This window comes from Leptodactylus fuscus, chromosome 6 (genome assembly GCF_031893055.1).
Source record: "Leptodactylus fuscus isolate aLepFus1 chromosome 6, aLepFus1.hap2, whole genome shotgun sequence".
Classification (NCBI taxonomy): domain Eukaryota; kingdom Metazoa; phylum Chordata; class Amphibia; order Anura; family Leptodactylidae; genus Leptodactylus; species Leptodactylus fuscus.
In genome coordinates, this window is record NC_134270.1 from 151855212 (window position 1) to 151875890 (window position 20679).

A 20679-nucleotide genomic window follows, 5' to 3' on the forward strand; every position below is an offset into this window, starting at 1 on the left:
CAGGAAATGGGCAGGAAATCTGTTCTTATGATGCCAGTAACCTAACCTGAAGTGATTTAAAGAGATTGTCCATTATCAATTAGAAATCAGTGGGGGTCCAACACCCAGGCCCCCTGCTGATCAGCTGTTTCATAGTGGCCATGTGATGTAATTACTACCTTGTCCCATAGAAGTGAATGGGAGGAAAGTGTAATGACATTGCAGAGCCTCTATGCAGTGAATGGCATACGATGTAAACAGTGCCATGGTCCCTTCAAACAGCTGATCAGCAGGGGTCCTGGGTGTTGGACCCCTCCACTCATTTCATATGGATGTGCAAAGAACTGGACAACCCCTTTAATATCTCTTGAAACCTAAAGGAAGTCAGAGTATAGATTTCCTTGGCATCAGAAAAGTTGCTGAGACGTTGGCGCATGTTCACATCCTACCAGTGTACTGTTCTAGCTATTCTGGATTACTTCATTCATAACCTTGTAAAGTTTCCTAGTAAATATATATGTATGTGTATATAGGGAATGTAATACCCTGTAATTCATCATTCAGCTGTGGTTGAGTATTGTATATACAGCCTGTCAGGAATAGTTGGCGTAAAAAGGATTTCTTCATTAAGTTTATCAGAGAGAAAATTAGTTCCACCATTTTCCATTGATTCTATATATAGTCTTGTTGTATGTGCAGAATGTCGCCTGCAGCAAGTGTGGTATGTGCTATCCGGCGGAGCAAGGGCAACACAGATATCCTTGTTCCAGCGAGTGTAATGGCTGCTCGGGGAGGCTTTGGTTAACAGGATAGTGAGTGTCAGTATTTACCTTCTTTATCTACACGCTCCATAACAACTAAACCTTATAGATGTGAAGCTTATACGATGCGCTACAAATCTGATTCGACTGGAGGTTTTTGGAAATTGAACATTTTAAGACATGGAAATATATTTATCTAGTGATCTTGGAGTCAGCCCGAGTCTGCCCAACCTGAAAATGGTTTATAGGAAACAACAGATTGAGGTTGTCTGCCCTGCACAAGTCACTATAAGGCAGGGACACGTGTGCAGATATTGAAGCCAAAACCTGGAGCTGTTTGAATACAAGAGAGTAAGTACTCGTCTTGATAGCATACCAGATTTTGGCTTCAAAAAGTATAAAAAGAGCCTGAAAGTGCATCCTTACCCTTAGACTGGGTTCCCACAGGACACGACCGCTGCAGATTGTCCAATCTGGAGAATTCTGAAATTGGAATATACCAAAACCTGCCTGAAATGGGGTGGTTGTTGTGGTGGAATTTCCTATTTAATAACGGTGGGTTTTGGCCTTTAGAGAGGTTCTCAAGGGAGCGGGCCAACGTTTACTTGACCTGGGTTCTATTTGTAACAAGCCATGGGCTTCTGGGCTGGTTCTGACCCTGAGCTGGAACCTGCAACCAGTCTGATGGTCATTCCGCGTCCTCCCTCCCTCACTACTAGTTACCTGTATTATGGCAGACTAGATTATTATAATAGTAAAGCCAGCCTGCATAGTGCCGGGGAACATGGTAGTGGAGGGAAGAGGTGTTCTGACATGGTTGATCCAGGGTCAGAACCAGCCCGGAAACCTGTGGTTTGTCACAAATAGAGCCAAGGGTTGGTAAGTGTTCAGATCCTCCCTGGAGAACCTCTTTGCATTGCAAAGCTGCTACTGTACAACACAGCCGATGACTGCTACAGATATGGCCACTGGGAACACAACCTCAAGTTTGACCAACACTTATTTATTCCTTATTCAGACTGAGTTCATTGACTGTGTGGCACCCATGATCCCGGATCAGACTGTTTTCATGGACTCCATTGAGGTCACAGATGACCTGATGTTTCACAGACAGTGACCCTCTGTCGGCCCAGAAGCTCTTTCTATGGTCTCCGTTATTTGCCCCCGCATCAGATAGAGATCGGGATTTGCTATCAAATGATCAGTGATCCTTCTTGCACTAATGGCCGGGAAAAGGTTAAAAGAAGTGAAAATAGATTAATTTAGGGAAATGGATTTAACATAAACCTTGTTAGTAGTGGTAGTTTTCTGTCCAGCCTTGTGGGGATGAACCTGTAACCTCTTAATACATCTCATTACATGTGGGATTTTGCCTTGCCAGTAGATTTTTTTTTTTTTTTTTTTGTAACAGTGGATATGATGGAAATTTTGATTTCTTAGGCATCTGTTCCGCCTTAGACAAGGGCCGGCGGCTGCCTGCACTTTAGGACTGCAGCCGAGTTCTTGTTTCTAGACAGATTTTTGGCTGTGACTTCCATTATCTTGGAGTACTTGTGCGTCGGTTGGATTGACCACTGTGCCAGGATAGGAATAGAAGGCACATACTTGGGCCTTACTAATGTGCTGTTGGTTAGGAAGCTTTCCTGGAGCAGACTTGTACTAATCTCTAGTCAGCCCACAGATCTATCCTCGCTATGTCTACTCCTAATTTTGTCACTGCAAGTTTTTAGGTTACCAGTGGCATCCAGCTTCTATCATGTACGACTTGTAAGGATCACGTCTGTAGACGGTCCCAGATGGCATGTTACTTTCAGACAACTAATGCAATTTGATTCCCACCATTTGCTTTGACATTCATGGCTCACCATTTGCTTATGATGAGCTGATGCGATGTCCTTAGTCAGAACGTAATGTACGGAGAATCCTTTTGTTGAAGAACAGACTGTTACGATGAAATGCAAAACCATCGAGTCAGGGTCACAGGGCCGGTAAAGGGATGTTCAGTGGTGCTGTAAGTTTGTTTAGACATCTGGGTGTTCAGGTACAGGATGTCCAAATGAATAAGGCCTTATAGGAAGACCATAATCCTTAAATTCCCTAAATAATGCATTCTTCTTGCTTTCCATATTTATAGCTGCAATCCTATTCCTTCAGTGTCATAACTAAACTGTCCGGATCCTTCATGTTGATGACTAGCTGGGGCTACAGGACTAGCACCATGGAACATCCTCCTATATTGAACCTGACTCTCCAAATTGTCATGAAATGCGCACTATTCTTGAAGGCAGGTTAAAAAGAGGAAAATACCAGGGGTCAGGAAGGAGGGGGAGGGGATGATTTAATTAACTGATGAAATTGACATTGCAAGTAGATTCACCTTAAAGTGTTAAAGGGATTTTCTGGGCTAGACATATTCATGACTTATCCTAAGGATAGGTGTGAAAGGATTGGAATATACAACTCCATTTTGTAGTGGAGAATAAGTGTATAAAAAGGACAGCCCAAAGAATAAAAAAAAGTTTATTGGCAAAGATAAGAGTACATACGACGCGTTTCAGGGACACTTCCCCTTTATCAAGTGTGAGGGAAAAAATGAGCCTTCTATCCTAAGGATAGGTCATCAATATCAGATTGTTGGGGGTCTGAGACCCAGTACCCCCTCTGATCAGCTAGTTTCAATAGTTAATACACAGAGAATGGAACCTGAACCGGACAGCTCCATTCTCTATGTAGTGGCTGAACCAAGTCACTGCACTTTATTTATCTTCCATTCAAGTGAATAGTAGTTGATCTGCAGTAACCTGGTGTGGCCACTACACGGAGAACGGAGCCATCTGCTTCCTGTTCCATTCCCTGTGTATCAGCTGCTGAGAACAGCTGATCAGTGGGGGTTCTGAGTCTTTGACCCCACTGATCTGATATTGATGACCTATCCTTGCAAAACTCTGAGTAACAGTGAACAAGCATTGAAGTTTGGCCCGGAGCATGATGTGCCTCGTACACACCAGTGATCCCCCCAGTCATATTCAGGCTTTAGATATTTGTGGTTCATGTGGTGACTGTCTATGACTGGACCAAAAGGGAAACTTTTCCTAAAATAGATGAGCTTCACACCTACCAGAAATATCCTTCTGTTTACATTTGTGAAGAATATTTTTAGAGACTTGTTTGGGAGGGAACCAGGGTACCTGGAGATGACCCAAACAAACAGAAGGCGAGTATGCAGACCTTGTGAAGCCGTACCCCTAGTTGGCTTACAAGTCACGCGTCAATGTTAACATGGAGATTAGATGTCTAATTGGTACGAAAAAACATACAGCTAAACCCAGAAGGACAAATCTTCCCCCACAGATTTTACTGGCAATATCCTCTGCAAAATCATGGAATTTCTCATTGATTTCTTTGCAGATTTGCCAAATTTTTCATCTTATACATTGCAAGGGGTGAAATCTGCAATGAAAATCCACTTTGCTGCTACTGCAATGAGTTACTGATTTCAGACTGCAAATCCAGAAGGAAAATTTGCAGCATATCCACCACTTACTGTGACATAAGGAATATGCTGATGAGATCTTCAGACCCTCTTCTTTCTGGAGGGGTTATACTGGCTTGGCTGTTATTCCCAGTCTATGCCGGGTGTCTTTGAAAATCAGGTATCGATCTATAGGGAGCTATCTTCCAACAGGTGGCGCTAGGAGCAAATTCCTCTTTTTCCACCACTGAAGTCTTATTTGCATATTCCTTACCCAGAATTCTATTACTATCCTTGTACCAGTCTCTCCCTTTGAGACACGTTACCCCCTTCTGACCAGTGTCAGATGAAAGATTGGACTATACATGAAGATAAGTTTGTCTCTCAAAACGGATCCTCTGCGGTTGCCTCAGACTTTACAGAGATTTTCTCATGGATAGTCCAGACCTACTTTTAGATGCGTTTAGGCCAATGGTTGTGACTGTGCATATGGAAAGGGGAAGAAAAGAATTACTCCATAACCCACACAGCACTGCAATGAAGGACACGGACGTGTCTTGGTTGCACAACATCACTAAATCAGATGTGGAAGAGTTAACCCCAGCCACACGGAAATAGTAAGACTGAAAGCAATAAATCCCTTAAACAGTTCTGCCAGATGGCCGCAGTGTTAAATACTTGACAATACCAAACGAACATCTAATCCCACATCTAAAACCAATGTATAGTAATATTTTTACATATGGCACTCTTTCCAAAGATTTCTAATAAAGCCAGAATGCAATGTCCCAGTGTTTTTGTAATTCACACACTAAAGTTAAATCCAGATGAGGCTTTTTATATTGTGCATAATTGTTAGATTTTCTTTGGCAGGCCTCATTCATCTTGACCAAAAAAACAAACCACATAAAGTATTTCTTGAAATAATAGACCGCAGAGCTATTTTAGATGGCATAGTCATTAGCTGAGGAATACCGAGCACACCATTGTAAGTGATACTTGTAGATATTTGTCTTCAAAGAGCACTGAGTGAGAATGACTTGTTCTCCTCAAGCAGCGTGAAATGATTGGATTTTAATAGCCCTTTTATTGTTTTCATTAAATCAGAATGCAGAATAGAAGATATAATACTTTATATTATTGTTAAAGGGAAAATTTGCTTGTATGACTAAAGGGAGTCTGTCATCAGAGCCCAGTATATCACTCCAGCCCCACAGATAGATAGGTTAGGGTCACCAGAACCCAGTATATCTCCTCAGTCCTGCAGATAGATAGGTTAGGGTCACCAGACCTCAGAATATCACCCCAGACCTACAGGTAGATAGGTTAGAGTCACCAGACCTCAGAATATCACCCCAGACCTACAGGTATATAGGTTAGTGTCACCAGACCTCAGAATATCACCCCAGCCCCACAGGTAGATAAGTTTCTGCCATGCCCTCATTGCTCCAAAGAGCTCATTGCACATTGACAAAACAAAGGCAATATCTCTGCAAGGTAGGCAGTGATTTAGTAGGAGAAAAAACAGCCCCAGATTTACCAAAGTGGTTATGACAAGACACTGGAATAAACATGGCGCACCTTTGTAGCGCATATTTGGCGAAACATGTGGCTGCCAGCCTTACATGTTAACCTCTGTAACACTAGCCACTCCCTTGATTTGACAGGGGACTGAAAATGTGGACTTAAAGGGGTATTACGGATTCACAATACTGATGGTATATCCTAAAGATAAGCCATCAGTACCAAATCAGTGTTTGCCTGTCTGTTAGCACCCTTGCATATTAACCATGTGACTGGGCCAAGGTGCCCAGGTTATGGACATGTCCACACCGGGACACACATACTTTAGGGTTTCCATTGCAGAAAATATGTCTGAAATCCACAGCAGCAGAAGCCGCACCGAATAGTGTGCAGATTTAACCTCCGCACTGCTGGTCCTGTAGCCCATTAAGGCATTATCTCACCCAACTCTGCCATTTACATGCACACTTGGCTCACATACAGATGCATGTGCCTTAATGCGTCTCATGTTAGATGAGAAAACTGCTGGACACGTAAAGATGTGTTTAGTTTTCGTATTGCTGGTGAACAGGCAGAGAAGTTACAGGCCAGACGTTGTGTTTGTTTGTAGACCCTGTATGAAATCTCAGTTAATGATGAACTAGTGAGCAAACACCCTATCATGTGCCGTCTGTATACACGGCCTAAAATGTAGTCCCTGAAAGGTAACACGTGTATGAAGAGAGTCCAAAGTGCAGCAAACAAAATAAAGCCATAGCACCCATCTGCTTTCATAGGCCTCTCTTCTATCCTCTACAGCAGGATTTGTTGGGCCTTATTTAATTTAGTATTTTGTTGCCTTGTGGCTGTGGATAGGTCATCCTACGAAAAATTTAATTGGGGGTCGGAAAGCCCTGTTAGATCTTGGTAAAAAAGAAGGGAACGTATACATTTGTGTGCTCCTATACACCATGTTTGTGTTAGACATCATATTCATTTTCAACTCAACTGGAAAACTGATCCTGCCTTAGAAGATTCTTCTAACTATTGTTTTGACTGTGACACAAAAGCTTGGGTTTGCCAGTAATCCTGTATGTCAGTGAGCACCGCCATTATGGAAATGTGATATTGAGAATGTGCTATGTATTCTTCATTAATGAACTGTATATATACATAAGGTCTTTTGTGTAACGAGAGGGGTGATATTGCGCTTTTATAGTGTTGGGATAAAGAATGCAAATGTATCTGATGGGTTGCTATGAAATCCATATACCAGGGATATTGGACTATATGGTGACCGATACTGGATTGGAAAACGTTGTCATTTTCAACTCCATACTTAACACAAAGGCTCCATGCACACGTAGGAGCGTGTCATCCAAGAGAACGTTCGGTGGTGTTTTCCATTACTATTAAAATAGAGTAGGTCCTATTCTGATTGTAACGGATCAGAAGCCCTCATAGGGGGCCCGAATGACTTGAATGTCACACTAAGCATCATCCGAGTGCATTCTGCTGCAAACTCGGCCCAACATCGGATGCACACTTGGCTGTCAGATCGACTCCTCCACAGATGTGCCTTTTGATTGGCGCCAGCAGTTGGCATCACATTGTCTCAATTGGCCTTTACACCCATGGTAAATGAATGGTGTATAACCAGCTTTACTTATTGTAACTATCCAGATGCATGGGAATATTTCTAATCTCTAAGAGGGTTTTTGGAGTATTAAAACAAGATCAGATGGCAGAATTATCCGCTGAGGGATCAGGCACAGAAACCTGTTGCTGACTCTTAAGCCATATTCACATCTATGGTGTTGTCTCTGCTTCTGTTTCGCTGCAGGACCAGAAGATCGGAAAGATGTTCTGCTTAATAACAGACAACAGTGGATCCTGGGAAGCTCCATTGACTATAATGGAGTCCATCGGGTGTCCATTATTTAGTCCTAGACCTCACTGGACATAAAAGTCTGTCCTGGGATTTCTGCCAGACTCTGCACTAGATGTGAACATAGCCTCAGTTTTCATTGGTGTATTTACATTTTGATGTGCGATGGATTCACATACAGATTAACCAAATTCAGTGGTTTATACTACCTATAATGGGCTTAAAATCCATGCAGAAAAATCTGCAGCTATATAAAAAGCTACATAGATTCCAATTGAATTGGATTATTGGATTGCGCAATTTTACAACAATGACCAGCTGACTGAACGTGGGCTTCCGGCTTCCATTTTAATCCTTACATTGTCTTTTTGTCACAATGTTAACTGTATGCGGGAATTGTTCTGTTACCAGTAAGACACACAACACTACTATGTATCATTCAATGCTTTGGCCACTTTTCTCACTGATCATTTTTGTTTTTGCAGCTCGGACTGGGTGGAGATCATTGAGCCACGCTCTCATGAGCGGATGTACGTCAACCTGACTACTGGAGAATGTGGTTGGGAGCCTCCTCCGGGTGTAACTGTGCGCCAATCTGATGAGAACCAGTGGTGGGAACTGTACGATCAGCAGAGTGGACGCTTTTACTATTATAATGCATTAAGCCATCAGACTGTGTGGCACAGGCCCCAGCAATGCGACATTGTGCCTTTGGCCAAATTACAAGCCGTGAAACGCGCCTCACAGCCAAGCCTTAGCTCACGTGCCAGCCAAGAGCGGATCTCCCATCGGGGTAGCACAAGTAGTGAGGGAGTAAACGCTTCCATCGAGGTCCTGATGCAAGATTCGGAGTATGGAAAAGATGGGAGTAAAAGACGAGGAGACAGCATAGACAGCAGAAAGGATTCTGGGAGGTGAGCAAATCTTTATGTGCCTTTTTAATATATGCTTTAGTTGTCACTAGTATAAACGTATGTTATGGTAGCATTGCCTCTTAGGCAGAATATTTGTACACAATCGAGTACGCCATGGTCTTGTCTCACAGATGCATCCAACACAGATCCATCACATGACCAACATAGAATAGTGTGATGAAGATAAAACATGTAGAGTACTATCTTCCTGTGTGGAACTATATCCTCTAGTTCTCTACATAGTGCGTTTCCAAGTCTTACTATTATATTCGTAAATAGAAATTAGTTAAAGGGGTATTCCTACCTTTCGGACCTACATCTGTCCCGAGGTAGGGTGCCCAACCCCCGTCTCATAGCTGCTCCAAATGCAAAGGCATTGAGCAGTAAGGTTCAGCTATTTTTAGAACTTCCATAGAAGTGTACGGAGCGAGCCACACATGCCCCTTTCTACTAACAGCATCCACATGACAGGGGTTGTAGGATCCCTTTCTCGAGATGGGTATTGGGGTCTGAACCTATCGGACATTATAGATATATACAGAGGCTATGCCTAAAATATCCCAGATGGAGATAACCTTTTGTGTCAGGAGACTGTTTCTAAGGGGTTGTCTGGGATTTTCAAATAGCAGAAAGTGAACAGGACTTTAAGGAGTGAATCACTTTCAGGTCCTTCGGCTTCCCATGGTGGAAAGCTGCCATGGCTATCACTGCCTCCCATTAAATACAATGGACGGTAGATTCAGGATGGATTTTGGCCCTGATTTTAAAGCAGAATCTGCCACAAAGTCGTCACCAAATTCCTCCCTTAGGCTAAGGCCCCGTGGGCCGGAAACGCCACACTAAAACGCTGCAGAAACAACCGCGGCGGAAACGCATTGCGGTTCTTCCCGCAGCGCTTTGAACAAAAAGTTCACAGAGATTTCCTCCACGGCCTTTCTGTTACCATTATATCTACGGGAAAGCAGCTGGCATTTCTGTAGATAAAAATAACATGCTGCAATTTTCAAAATTGTGCTGGTTATGGAAATCGCAGCGTGTTCGTGTTGCGGATTTTAACGCAAAGTGGGCATGGGATTCGCATGAATCCCGTTCACTTTGCTGTTACTGTATAACTTGGCGATTTTTCCCGCCACGTCTCTGCCATGGGTGAATCGCAGCGTTTCCAGCCCATGGGGCCTCAGCCTTAAAGTGCTTCCTAAAGCTACATTCTTCAGCAAAGACTTGCAGAAATCCTGGACAAAAAAGTCCTGCAAGAACAATAATAATAATAATAATAATAATACAAGTCCTGCAAGAACAATAATGGACACCCAACGGACCCCATTACAGTCAGTGGGATCCTTCACAGACCTACGGTAGACCAGAATAACAGAAGCCCTGATACAGGTGTGAACTTAGTGCTATATCTTATTGTCTGTATACCGACAGTCCACTGGGTATCATGAGTATTTACAAGGCCTGTATGTAGCATGATGATAACATTACTTCTCTGGTGTACACCCTGTTATTTTACCTCTGCTATATACGGGGCCGTCTTACTGCTAGCTTCCCTTTAAAGTTATGGATGACCAGATACCTGGCTCTATCTCCATACACTATAAGATGCCAGAAATCACACACACACTGTAACTCGTCCTTCAAGACTTGGCAAACAGGCCTCAGAAAAATAGTTTGTTCAGAGCAATTTGGCAAATGGGATGTGATAATGACACCTTTTATGGCTAACAGATGTTTGATGCCTTCCCAACTGTACTGCGGCCCGGACTGTACTGGCAGTGAACCGCAGCAGATCCCTGATAACACCACTAAAGTTTATTTTTGGTTCTTCATATTTTCCCTTATTGCCTGAAGCTGAGAATTTACATCTCCGCTTCTTCAGAGTATTTCTCCTGACTCTAGTGAAAAGCTGTAGCAAACAATAGAGTAGGAAGGCCCGGCTATATGTACAATAATGAATGCCGATCCATGTACGTAGCCGCTTACATCACCCATAGTAAGGCTCCGTAACACTTTATCTGTCATAGCTGTGTTACTAGAAATGGAAAGTAGTGGGAATGGGGGGACATCTTATAACCAAGAGAAGGGATTGAGTCGTCTTGTCATAGCCTTGTAGTGACACCACACGCTGGCTCCATTTGGCATGGTATCACAGATAGAATTGCTCCTAACAGCAGGACTTCCAGGAAAATATATATCTTCAATATGTCATGTTTTTTTCTATATGAATCTGAAGAAACATACGCACTTTGCCATATTAAATGAGAGGATCTGGAGGTAAAGTAGTGGCTTTATACAACCTGCAACGTTTCTGGAGCCATAATATAACTGTGTACAAGAGCCCTAATAACCCTGTAGGGTGTTGAATTTCCTCCTTGCAGTCACAATCATTAGAATACAGGACTCTCCATTATGGAAATAGTATGGAAAAAACTCTGAACCTGACTTTTGTTCATTGTGTCACTGCACTGTGTCTGTTACAGTAAGAGCAACTTTCCATTGACTCCTATGGAGGGAAAAAAGCTGTGTGACCTGATGGTACAAGACCTTACAAAGCAATAGCACCTCTATAGATAACACCACTCAGTGGCATAACTAGGAATGGTGGGGCCCCATGGTGAACTTTTAACATGGCCCCCTCCCGACCGACACCAAAGGCCTCAACCAACCGAACCCCCTGCATTTCTGTGCACACTGTTATGCCCCATAGTGGCCCCTGCACACAGTATTGTGCCCCATTGTGGACACTCCTGAACAATTATTATACTAATTATATGATTATTACCTGCGATGCATATGGACTTCAGGTCCCGGTCATGTGACATCAGGCCCGAAGCCTGCCCAGAGAGGTAATTAACACTGTAATTTATGTTCCCTTACCTCTCCTGGGCCTCTGATCGTTATACTTGGGGGTCCGAAAAGACCCCCGAGTATAATAGTGCTTGTGGGGCTCGCGGCGTCACTTACTGATCGTTAAGTAAGTAGGGCCCATTAAAAAAAAAAATAATAATAAACTTAAAAAAAAATAACAAATGTAGTTTTCCACTTTTTATTTTTTTTGTTGTTTTCTTGCCCATTGAAAACCTTTCCTCAAGGACTTTATCTTCTAGGTCCTCCCTTACCATTGACATACCTTTCACGTTGCAATCGCACTAGACGGACTACTGCTGCGTTCCTGTCATCACAGTTGTTTCCTACATGGATAGTCTACAACATATTTTGGCAGGACATCTATTCCTGTGAAATGCAATACTTGCCCTTCCCCCCAAAAAACGAGCAAAAATGAGCAATATTTAACTTAAGGGTCAACGCGTGGTGAATGGAGAAATAGTAAAGGAGCTGTGCACATAAACATCCTGGTTGTTGCTCCTGTGCAGCCTTGTTTTCACGCTCGCACATGCATACTGGTGATGGCTTTCTCATACACATACATAATACACGGCTATCTGGGCTGGCCGAGACACAAAACATTGGCTGAATAGAGCAGCTGTTGGCGGATTCCGTGCAGTCAGCAGATCTAAGTGTGCACATCTCGCTCCCTTCTTACAATGGATTCTTTCATGAGCTGCTTGTAAAGTCCATCCAAAGGCAGGACAGACAGCTGCGCCATTGTCTACTGTGGAGCTGCCCAGGAAACTTATCAAGAGGGTTTTCAGATACCATCACTAACCCATTGCCCATCAGAAGTCTGACCAGAAGTCATCTGGAAGAACATATTTTCTTGCAAACTAAATTTCCACGCTGTTTGTTGAGCCAGACCAGAAGGCTCCAATATTTAATAGCCTAAAAACCACATTAAGAAGGGTCCAAGCTTCTATATAGCTTGTCCAACGAACATGCCACAAGTTCCACCACTGCCCTGTAAGATACTTATCGGCCACCATAACTAATGTGTATATTACATGTGTAGACGGGAAGGTTACCAGTGCAGGAAGCCACTGACAACTATGAAAAAGAGGGGTCAAAGCAAGCAGAAAGCAAAAAGATGGAAAATGATTTGATTGTTGGAACAGACCCCCCTACCACCCCCAAACACACACAACCACATTGATGGCAAGCAAAGTTCAGTCCACAAGACTAGGGTTCAGAGGTTTAGAAAGCTGGGATGTCTATTACTAGTCATTAGAGATGAGTATTCGATTGAGTAGGTATTTGATCGAATACTACGGTAAACACCTTTTACGTTTATCGCGTGGTATTCGACCGAGTACGAGTATTTCGAATACCGTAGTATTCGATCAAATACCTACTCGATCGAATTTCTGGCGCTCCCATTGAATTGTATGGAGTGGCGCTTGCTTCCTGACCCACGCTCTGAATGATACTCCCCTGTTCCCCTGTGGGGTTTGAGTGGTCGCACCCCCTAGCTATAAAGCTGTACATTTTTCATTATCCCGTGGATAGGTGATAACTGGCTAAGAAGGGAACACCATTGTAAATAATTCCTATCAATTGTGTGTTTTGGGGATTTTTCTTTTTATTTCTTTTTTCCCAATTTCACTACCTGTGATACTTATTTGGAGGAAATGTTGTATAAAAATAGGTTTGTGAAATTTTGTGGTCTAGAAATGTAGGAACAGAAACTGCAAGACTGATACATAAAGTAGTTCACTGGGCATTATTACTAACTTTAGGGTTTTCTGTGATCTATTTTCCATTCCTATATATTTTATGTACTATATATTGTTCCTCCTGCTGTAGAAAGCCAATGATCACCTCAATATTGGGTGGTCACACTGCTTTTGGATCCCTAGTACCGGTCTTGGGGACTGTGCTTGTGCATTAGGTTTGTTTAAAAGGGGACTCAAGACGTGGCCCTTGTATAACAGAGCAAATAGTTCATCATGTACCCCCAATTCAATCAATTGGGTCTGAATTTCCACATACAGGGTCAGATTTACTAATTCTGTCTAAATATGTGGCAGATTTATCTCAAAGAGTGATGCTGGATGATAAAGTTGTTTCATCCTTGGACTATGTAATGTAAGTTTATACCCCCTATTAGTGGCCTTACATGGCACCAGAATATTACCTCAAAATTTTGGCGCAGTTGTGGTGCATATTGTTACATACTAAAGGGGTTTTCCAGACATAATAATTGATGACCTTTCCTTAGAATAGATCATCAATTAAAGATTGGCAGGGGTCCTACACCCGAGCCCCTGTTTGCAGAGGCAGCAGCATTCGTGCATTAGTCCAATGGGTGTATGTAGTATCACAGCTCAGCCCATTCACTTGAATGGGACTGAGCTGCAATCAGGCTATGTGACCAATTAACATTCACTTGAATGGGACTGAGCTGCAATCAGGCTATTTGACCAATTAACATAACCTGTGCAGCAGGATAAGCGCTCAGGGAGAGCTTTTGCCACTTTAAGCAGCTGATCTGCAGGGCTCTTGGGCGTCGGACCACCACAGATCTTCAATTGAGGACGTATCCTAAGGATAGTTCATTATTTTAGTGTAAACGTTTCTGGAAAGCCCTTTAAGCCGAACCCCTGCGCACTAAGCCACACCCCTGCACGCTAAGCCACAACCCTGTGCACTAAGCCACACCCCTGTACAAGTGTGGAGTGAGACATGTATGCCAATGTTGTGCGGTATTTCTGGCACATTTGTATTAGTAAATCTGCCCAATATGATATACTTATAGAGGTTTCATGTATTGTCCTATTTTAGAGATGATCTTCCGATGTATCTAGTCCAGATTATGGAGTTTCATGTTCCGTTCTCTTTAATGTTCACAGGCTCTACTATGAGTACCTTCTCTTTTTAAGCATGTCAGTAGTTGTGATACGTTGACCTTCCTGCCCCACATACAGCCACCCTTTGTTACAAGTCACTGCTGTATACTCCGGTGTTCAGGACAGGTGCTGGCCGGGACCCATCAGTGCAGAAATAGATCTTGGTCTGTGTCCTAACAGAGGCGTGCAGCAGGTGCGCTGACTAATCCAGTATGGAGAGAAATATGAATCACAAGTGACAGCTGGTATTTGTTGCTGGAGATGCCATCTTGGACTCGTCTGCAATGTACATTATATGTTTGTGGGATAGAAGACCATATGTGTATGTGGTAGCTGTGGAATGACCGAACTCGTGACAAATAGTTGAGTTAGTTGGGTTTTTTTTCTGTAGCTTTTGCTTAATTTGGAATTTTCCCCTCTTTATTGGATTCACACATATTATTTAACAATAACCCTTAAGAAAAACATGGTAATTTTTCTAGTAGTTATACACTTATATTACTTCATAACAAGGCGTGCTATCCAAAAACGAAATGTTTTTATGTTGTAAATATACGTTATAGGGGTGTTCCATGTGATTTATTTCTTTTCACCTGCAGAGGAGAACATTTTGTAGGCTCCAGCCTAATGGGCCCTATTTATTTACTGATCCTTGCAGGGGCCAGTAAGTGATGCCGCGGGCCCCACAATCACTATTATTATACTCGGGGGTCTTTTCAGACCCCGAGTATAATGATCAGAGGCCCAGGAGAGGTAAGGGAACATAAAAACCGTTACTTACCTCTCCGCTTCGGGTAGGCTTTGGTTCTACTTCTTTGACGTCCCTTATGTCACATGACCAGGGCCTGCGTCCTTATGCATGCGACGCAGGCCCCCCCCCCCCCACGTGACGTCCCGGACGTCATTGAAGATGGCCACCATCAGCATGGAGTGCAGCGGAGATGGGGAGAGGTAAAAGAGATGTAAGTAACAGTGTTTTTTAGTTATACTCTTGGGTCTAAAAAGACCCCAGAGTATACTAATTGTTCATGGGTGTCCACAATGGGGCATAATACTGTGTGAAAGGGCCACTATGGGGGATAATTCTGTGTGTAGGGGCCACTATGGGGCATAATACTGTGCGCAGGGGCCACTATGGGGCATAATACTGTGTTGTAGGGGCCACTATGGGGGATAATACTGTGTACAGGGGCCACTATGGGGCATAATACTGTGTTGTAGGGGCCACTATGGGGCATAATACTGTGTGTAGGGCCCACTATGGGGGATAATACTGTGTACAGGGGCCACTATGGGGCATAATACTGTGTGTAGGGCCCACTATGGGGGATAATACTGTGTACAGGGGCCACTATGGGGCATAATACTGTGTTGTAAGGGCCACTATGGGGCATAATACTGTGTTGTAGGGGCCACTATGGGGGATAATACTGTGTTGTAGGGGCCACTATGGGGCATAATACTGTGTGCAGGGGTCATTATGGGGCATAACACTGTGTGCAGGGGCCACTATGGGGCATAATACTGTGTTGTAAGGGCCACTATGGGGCATAATACTGTGTTGTAGGGGCCACTATGGGGCATAATACTGTGTGTAGGGGCCACTATAGGGCATAATACTGTGTGCAGAGGCCACTATAGGGCATAATACTGTGTGCAGGGGCCACTATGGGGTACATTAGTGAACTTAGTGAACTAGTTATTGGCTACTTGGTCAACCATCAATATTAATATTTTTAATGAGAATAGATTTATTATTCTACACCAAAATGCAAATTCTTTTTCTAAAAACTTCCCAGAGGGGTTTTTATCTATGTCATCATACTAAATGAGGAACTACTTTGAAATGAGAAAAGAGGAAGTATTGTTTGTGTACGCTTTATTTTTGTCTGTATTTTCCCAAAAACAAGAAGAGGACCTTTCCCCCGATTCTGTATAGAAATGGCCGTCATTCTGGTATCATATGATCATTTGGAAAGTGACATGTGACGGTGTCCAGTGGTAATAAAACAACCACAGATGTGGATGGTGATGTTGTTTTTAGATTTTATCTTTTTTACATCAATATCTGACAATAACTGATATCCAAAACTACTAAACTAATGGACCCCATAGATAAGCCCATGTCGCTGTGGAGTGCAGGAAATTATTGTGTGCATAGGTTTATCATCTTCCCAGTTCTCCTCTTCCTGTTTACAATATTAGGCTTTGCACATAGCAATACCCAGCAGGCCTCATTCCTTCGAGGATCACTTTACACATGGCTTGTAGCTCATTAATCCTGTATATGAGACACGCATGACATTGTATATATGGTCTGTGTCAGTGAAGAAGCAGAGGGAAATGCCTGTATTAAGTGAATTGCCTATTATCCCCTGACTGCTCCTTTATTAGCCTTTGACTCCGGGGGTCAGGCTGCTGTAAAGCAGTCAATATTGCCGAGAATGTGGCCTATCCATTTAAGTGGAACATATCTCTGTAAGTAAGTGTCCCTGTCTCAAGTGACTTGTTATACTAAATGAATAGAATGGTTTGGCTGATTAAATGACATTTTGTTTCTTCCTGTATTATAGTTCAAAAAAAAAAAAAAAAAAAGGAACTCCGGTTTTTAAGGATTTATCCAGGGATGGCCAATTATTATCAGTATGGTTGGGGTCTGACACCTGCACTTTATCCTGATCAGGTATTCGGCTGCCAGAAGCCATATACTAGGTATATTGCCTTAAGCAACTTATGGATGGGAGTGGGGTTACAATTCCAGGTGCCACCACTGCAGTGTATGGAGCGCCTAAAGGGTGCATTCAGACTACGTAACGCCGGGCGTGTATGAGAGCCGTACACGCCGGCATTACGGCAGACTGCCGAACACTTCCCATTCACTTCAATGGGAGCGCTCGTAACAGCGGCGTTTACGAGCGCTCCCATTGAAGTGAATGGGAAGTGTTCGGCAGTCTGCCGTAATGCCGGCGTGTACGGCTCTCATACACGCCCGGCGTTACGTAGTCTGAATGCACCCTTACACTGTGTAAAGTATACAGCGCCGTACACTATAGTGGTGGTACCAGGAACTGCAGTCACACTCCTAGTCACTTGAGTAGGAGCTGAGTTGCTTCCGGCAACTGAAACAGCTGATCAAGACAGAGTCTAGGTGTCTGATACTGGTGCCTGTCCTTGGTTCGGTCATCAGTATCCATTACCTTTAGGTCTTGGACAACCCCTTTAATGCCTCCTGTGGTCTCTATTTCCTATTCCTCTGGGCACACAAGAAATGAGTAGCAATGATCCATCCCAGTCAGTGACTGGCTGATATTCTTCCAGGGAAGTACAGACCGATGGGGAAGCAATAAGGTGAATTTTTTAAAAAAAAAATTCACATTTTTGAGGAGTATATTTAGCCACGGAGGAGTATGAAATTTGTAGTAATGCCAATAAATAAGGCTTGGTTCACACCTGTGCCTGGTCTCTGCCTAGGGATTATGTTTCCCGTTCCGTTTTTCTCTCTACATTTTATGCCCTATTTTGGGCAGAAACCTGGCGGACCCCATTATAATCTATGGGGTCCGCAGCTTCCAAAGGTAACCACGTTAGGTTTCCGCATAGGGTGCCCCCCCCCAAAAAAAAAAAAAAACAAAAAACCCTGAAACCTGAATGCAGGTCTGAATTTAGCGTAATATACAGGCATAAATAATCCTAAAGGGTGAGCGTATTAATATATATGAGACCTTTGTCAGAGGGTAAAGTTGCTTTTACAGATGTCTCCCACTCCTGTAGGATATTGCGATTTGTTCGCTTTCTAGTTGAATAATTTCTTAAACACTGTAAAAAAAAAAAAAAAAAAGACTATAATCTCACATTTCTCTCTTCCTATAAAAAGATGAAGTGTGACAGTTTTCGCTCTGGCTACTGTAGACGTACCACTTCCTGTTCCTACTAAATGATGGTTTGCAGCCTCCCCATACTTCTGGGGTGGAGTTGTTTCTCTGCAAAAAAAGAGCATAAAGATATAATGTAGCCCTGGCCACACACAGCCTATAGTACTGTAGGACACATGCAGGAATCCCGCACAGTATTAGGCTTACCATGATGCAACCTCAGAATACTCCTGACCATTGCAAGTAATATCTGACCATTCTGACCTGGTGCACGTACAGTTTGTACTATAATATCAGGACACTTTGCACCCCGCACCCCTCTCCACCCCTGTTACAGTGCAAAGCACACACAGCTTTCATGTTAGTTAACCTTTGGTTTCCTAGTTTTGTATTTACTTGAAAATTCTTTTGGATTTACTTAGTGCTAATGCTAAGAATGGTTAATCCTGGTCCTCGGTGACCTTAAAAACCTGGATTTCCTGTTTCTTCTAATCAGTACAAATAAGTTATTATCCGGCTAATGTCTAACTTCATCATTTCTCTAATTCTGTTGGAAAATGTGTGGGAAAGGACAAATTCCCTCAAATGAATCTACCAAATGTCTAATACTGTATTTACACTGGTGACAGACTATTATATATCCTATGGCAGTTATTGGTGAGCAGTTTCTGACCATGGGGAACAAGGACAGGGCATGTCCCAGCTGAATAGAGTGGTGGTCAAGCATGTGCAGAGCTGTACGTGGAATAGCCGGGTGTCCGTCAGACCTCCATGACCAAAGACTTCTTAAATATCCGGGTGGATTGGTAATAAGTTACAATCTTGGTACAACCTCCTTTTAAAGCAGTTGTTTCATCATAGACAAACCATTTAACATGGCAGCTCCCAAATGTAAAGGGTTGTTTGGTGCAGCTTCTGGGACCACTGGTGATTGGCTGTGGCAGTAGCTATGTAGTATTACATGGTGGCCAATCAGATAATGTGGATACAAGGGTCGTATGCAGGATATTCCACATTGGGGGTTTATGGGGAAGATGGCGCTCCTCACACAGTATAGGGCCTTTTTAGTGCCCTCATACAATATAATGCTTTCTTTAATGCTCTCCATATGGGATATTGTCCGATAAATGTCCCTACACATTATAATGCCTCTTAGTGGCCCCCATACACTATAATGCTCCCAGTCTCATAGTACATGACCTAGGGAGTGACTGGTAAGAATACTTCTCAGTAGGGGCAACACGGTGGCTCAGTGGTTAGCACTGCAGCCTTGCAGCGCTGGAGTCTTGGGTTCGAATCCTGCCAGGAACAACATCTGCAAGGACTTTGTATGTTCTCCCTGTGTTTGTGTGGATTTCCTCCCATTCTAAAATAAATATGTACATTGTGATCCCTATATGGGGCTCACAATCTACATAAAGAGAAAAAAAAGTATACTTCTCAGTACTCGCCACTCTTTCTCTGCCCCTGATGCTGGCACACATTATATCAGTGCCTGGGGCAGAGAAGGGGTGTCAGTGAGTACTGAGATACCGACCTACTGCTTACCCCCTAGTGATAATGGAAGCGCTCATTGGTTACCAGTTGAGTTCGGTAACCACTGAGCTCCAAGTCTCATCATCCTCATCTATGAGAGCATTGCCTGACGGGATCAGCAAGGGGATGGTTTTAACAATAAAACTGTCCCTTTTCTATATGCCTCTGCATGGGCAACCAGAACAAGTCACTCTCCATTACATAGCTCACAGAACAACCTGTCTTGTACTCTTGATCCCCGCAGGAGGCCACAGAGCATTGTTATTGCCCCTCTACCCTACGTTATTTGGAATTCTCATACTAGTTAAGAGAACCGTTACCAGGCAGTTGCTATGTTATGGAATTTCCAGTATACATTAGAGGTGACATTTCTGTCTGACATGAACGTTGCTGCTAAACACTATCAGAACAACATCCCTACCCCCGGTAATGCAGACCATTGTTAACCCTTCAGTGAACAAGCAGCTACAGCAGCCACAAGAATTCATTGTAGTGGAAATATTGACTCCCTGCACTAAAAATAAATTGTCCGCTCCTGATGAATGGTGCTAATTCTGGGAAGGCCTTCCGAATGGCAGCCGCTCAAGCCAGTCCGGTGTGCCCATGTATCCAGGGCTATGCATAGAAATAATTAAACACTGGCTTAAGTTTCAGTAAATATGTAGCGGTGGATGTGGCCAAGAGGAGTTAGGAAAACGTTTCATGCCATACATAATTGTATATACTAGCTGACTGGTGTGAGAACAATGAGGCAGGAATACATGCAGTAGGTGAAAGTCACTTCCTATTGAACTGCATATAAGGAGTTCAGCTGGTGAATTTTTACAATTCCCAACTGATAATGGATGGTTAAAGAGATTTAAAGGGTACTCAAGGATTGTATATTGAAGGTCTATCCTGAAAATAGCACTAAATCCAGTTCATAAGCCTGAAAAAGTGCTGTTCAGCACAAAATGCGAAGTTCGCTCTCAGATACCACCTCAGAGATCCTCCTCCTGCTGCGCTGGCAGCAT

General features: G+C 43.1%; 2 protein-coding genes across 3 annotated transcripts in view; one reads left to right on the top strand and one right to left on the bottom strand.

The window, feature by feature from the left end:
* CPNE1 (copine 1) overlaps positions 1-20679 on the bottom strand; it is a 340171-nt gene that overhangs the window by 187491 nt on the left and 132001 nt on the right. The window lies entirely within an intron of this gene.
* Positions 1-20679, top strand: part of LOC142208848 (rho GTPase-activating protein 39-like) — a 74472-nt gene that overhangs the window by 16954 nt on the left and 36839 nt on the right. For both annotated transcript variants that reach the window (XM_075277609.1, XM_075277610.1), the window contains exon 2: positions 8089-8517. In XM_075277609.1, coding sequence (XP_075133710.1) covers positions 8089-8517 — 429 coding nt within the window. The remainder of the gene's footprint in view (positions 1-8088; positions 8518-20679) is intronic.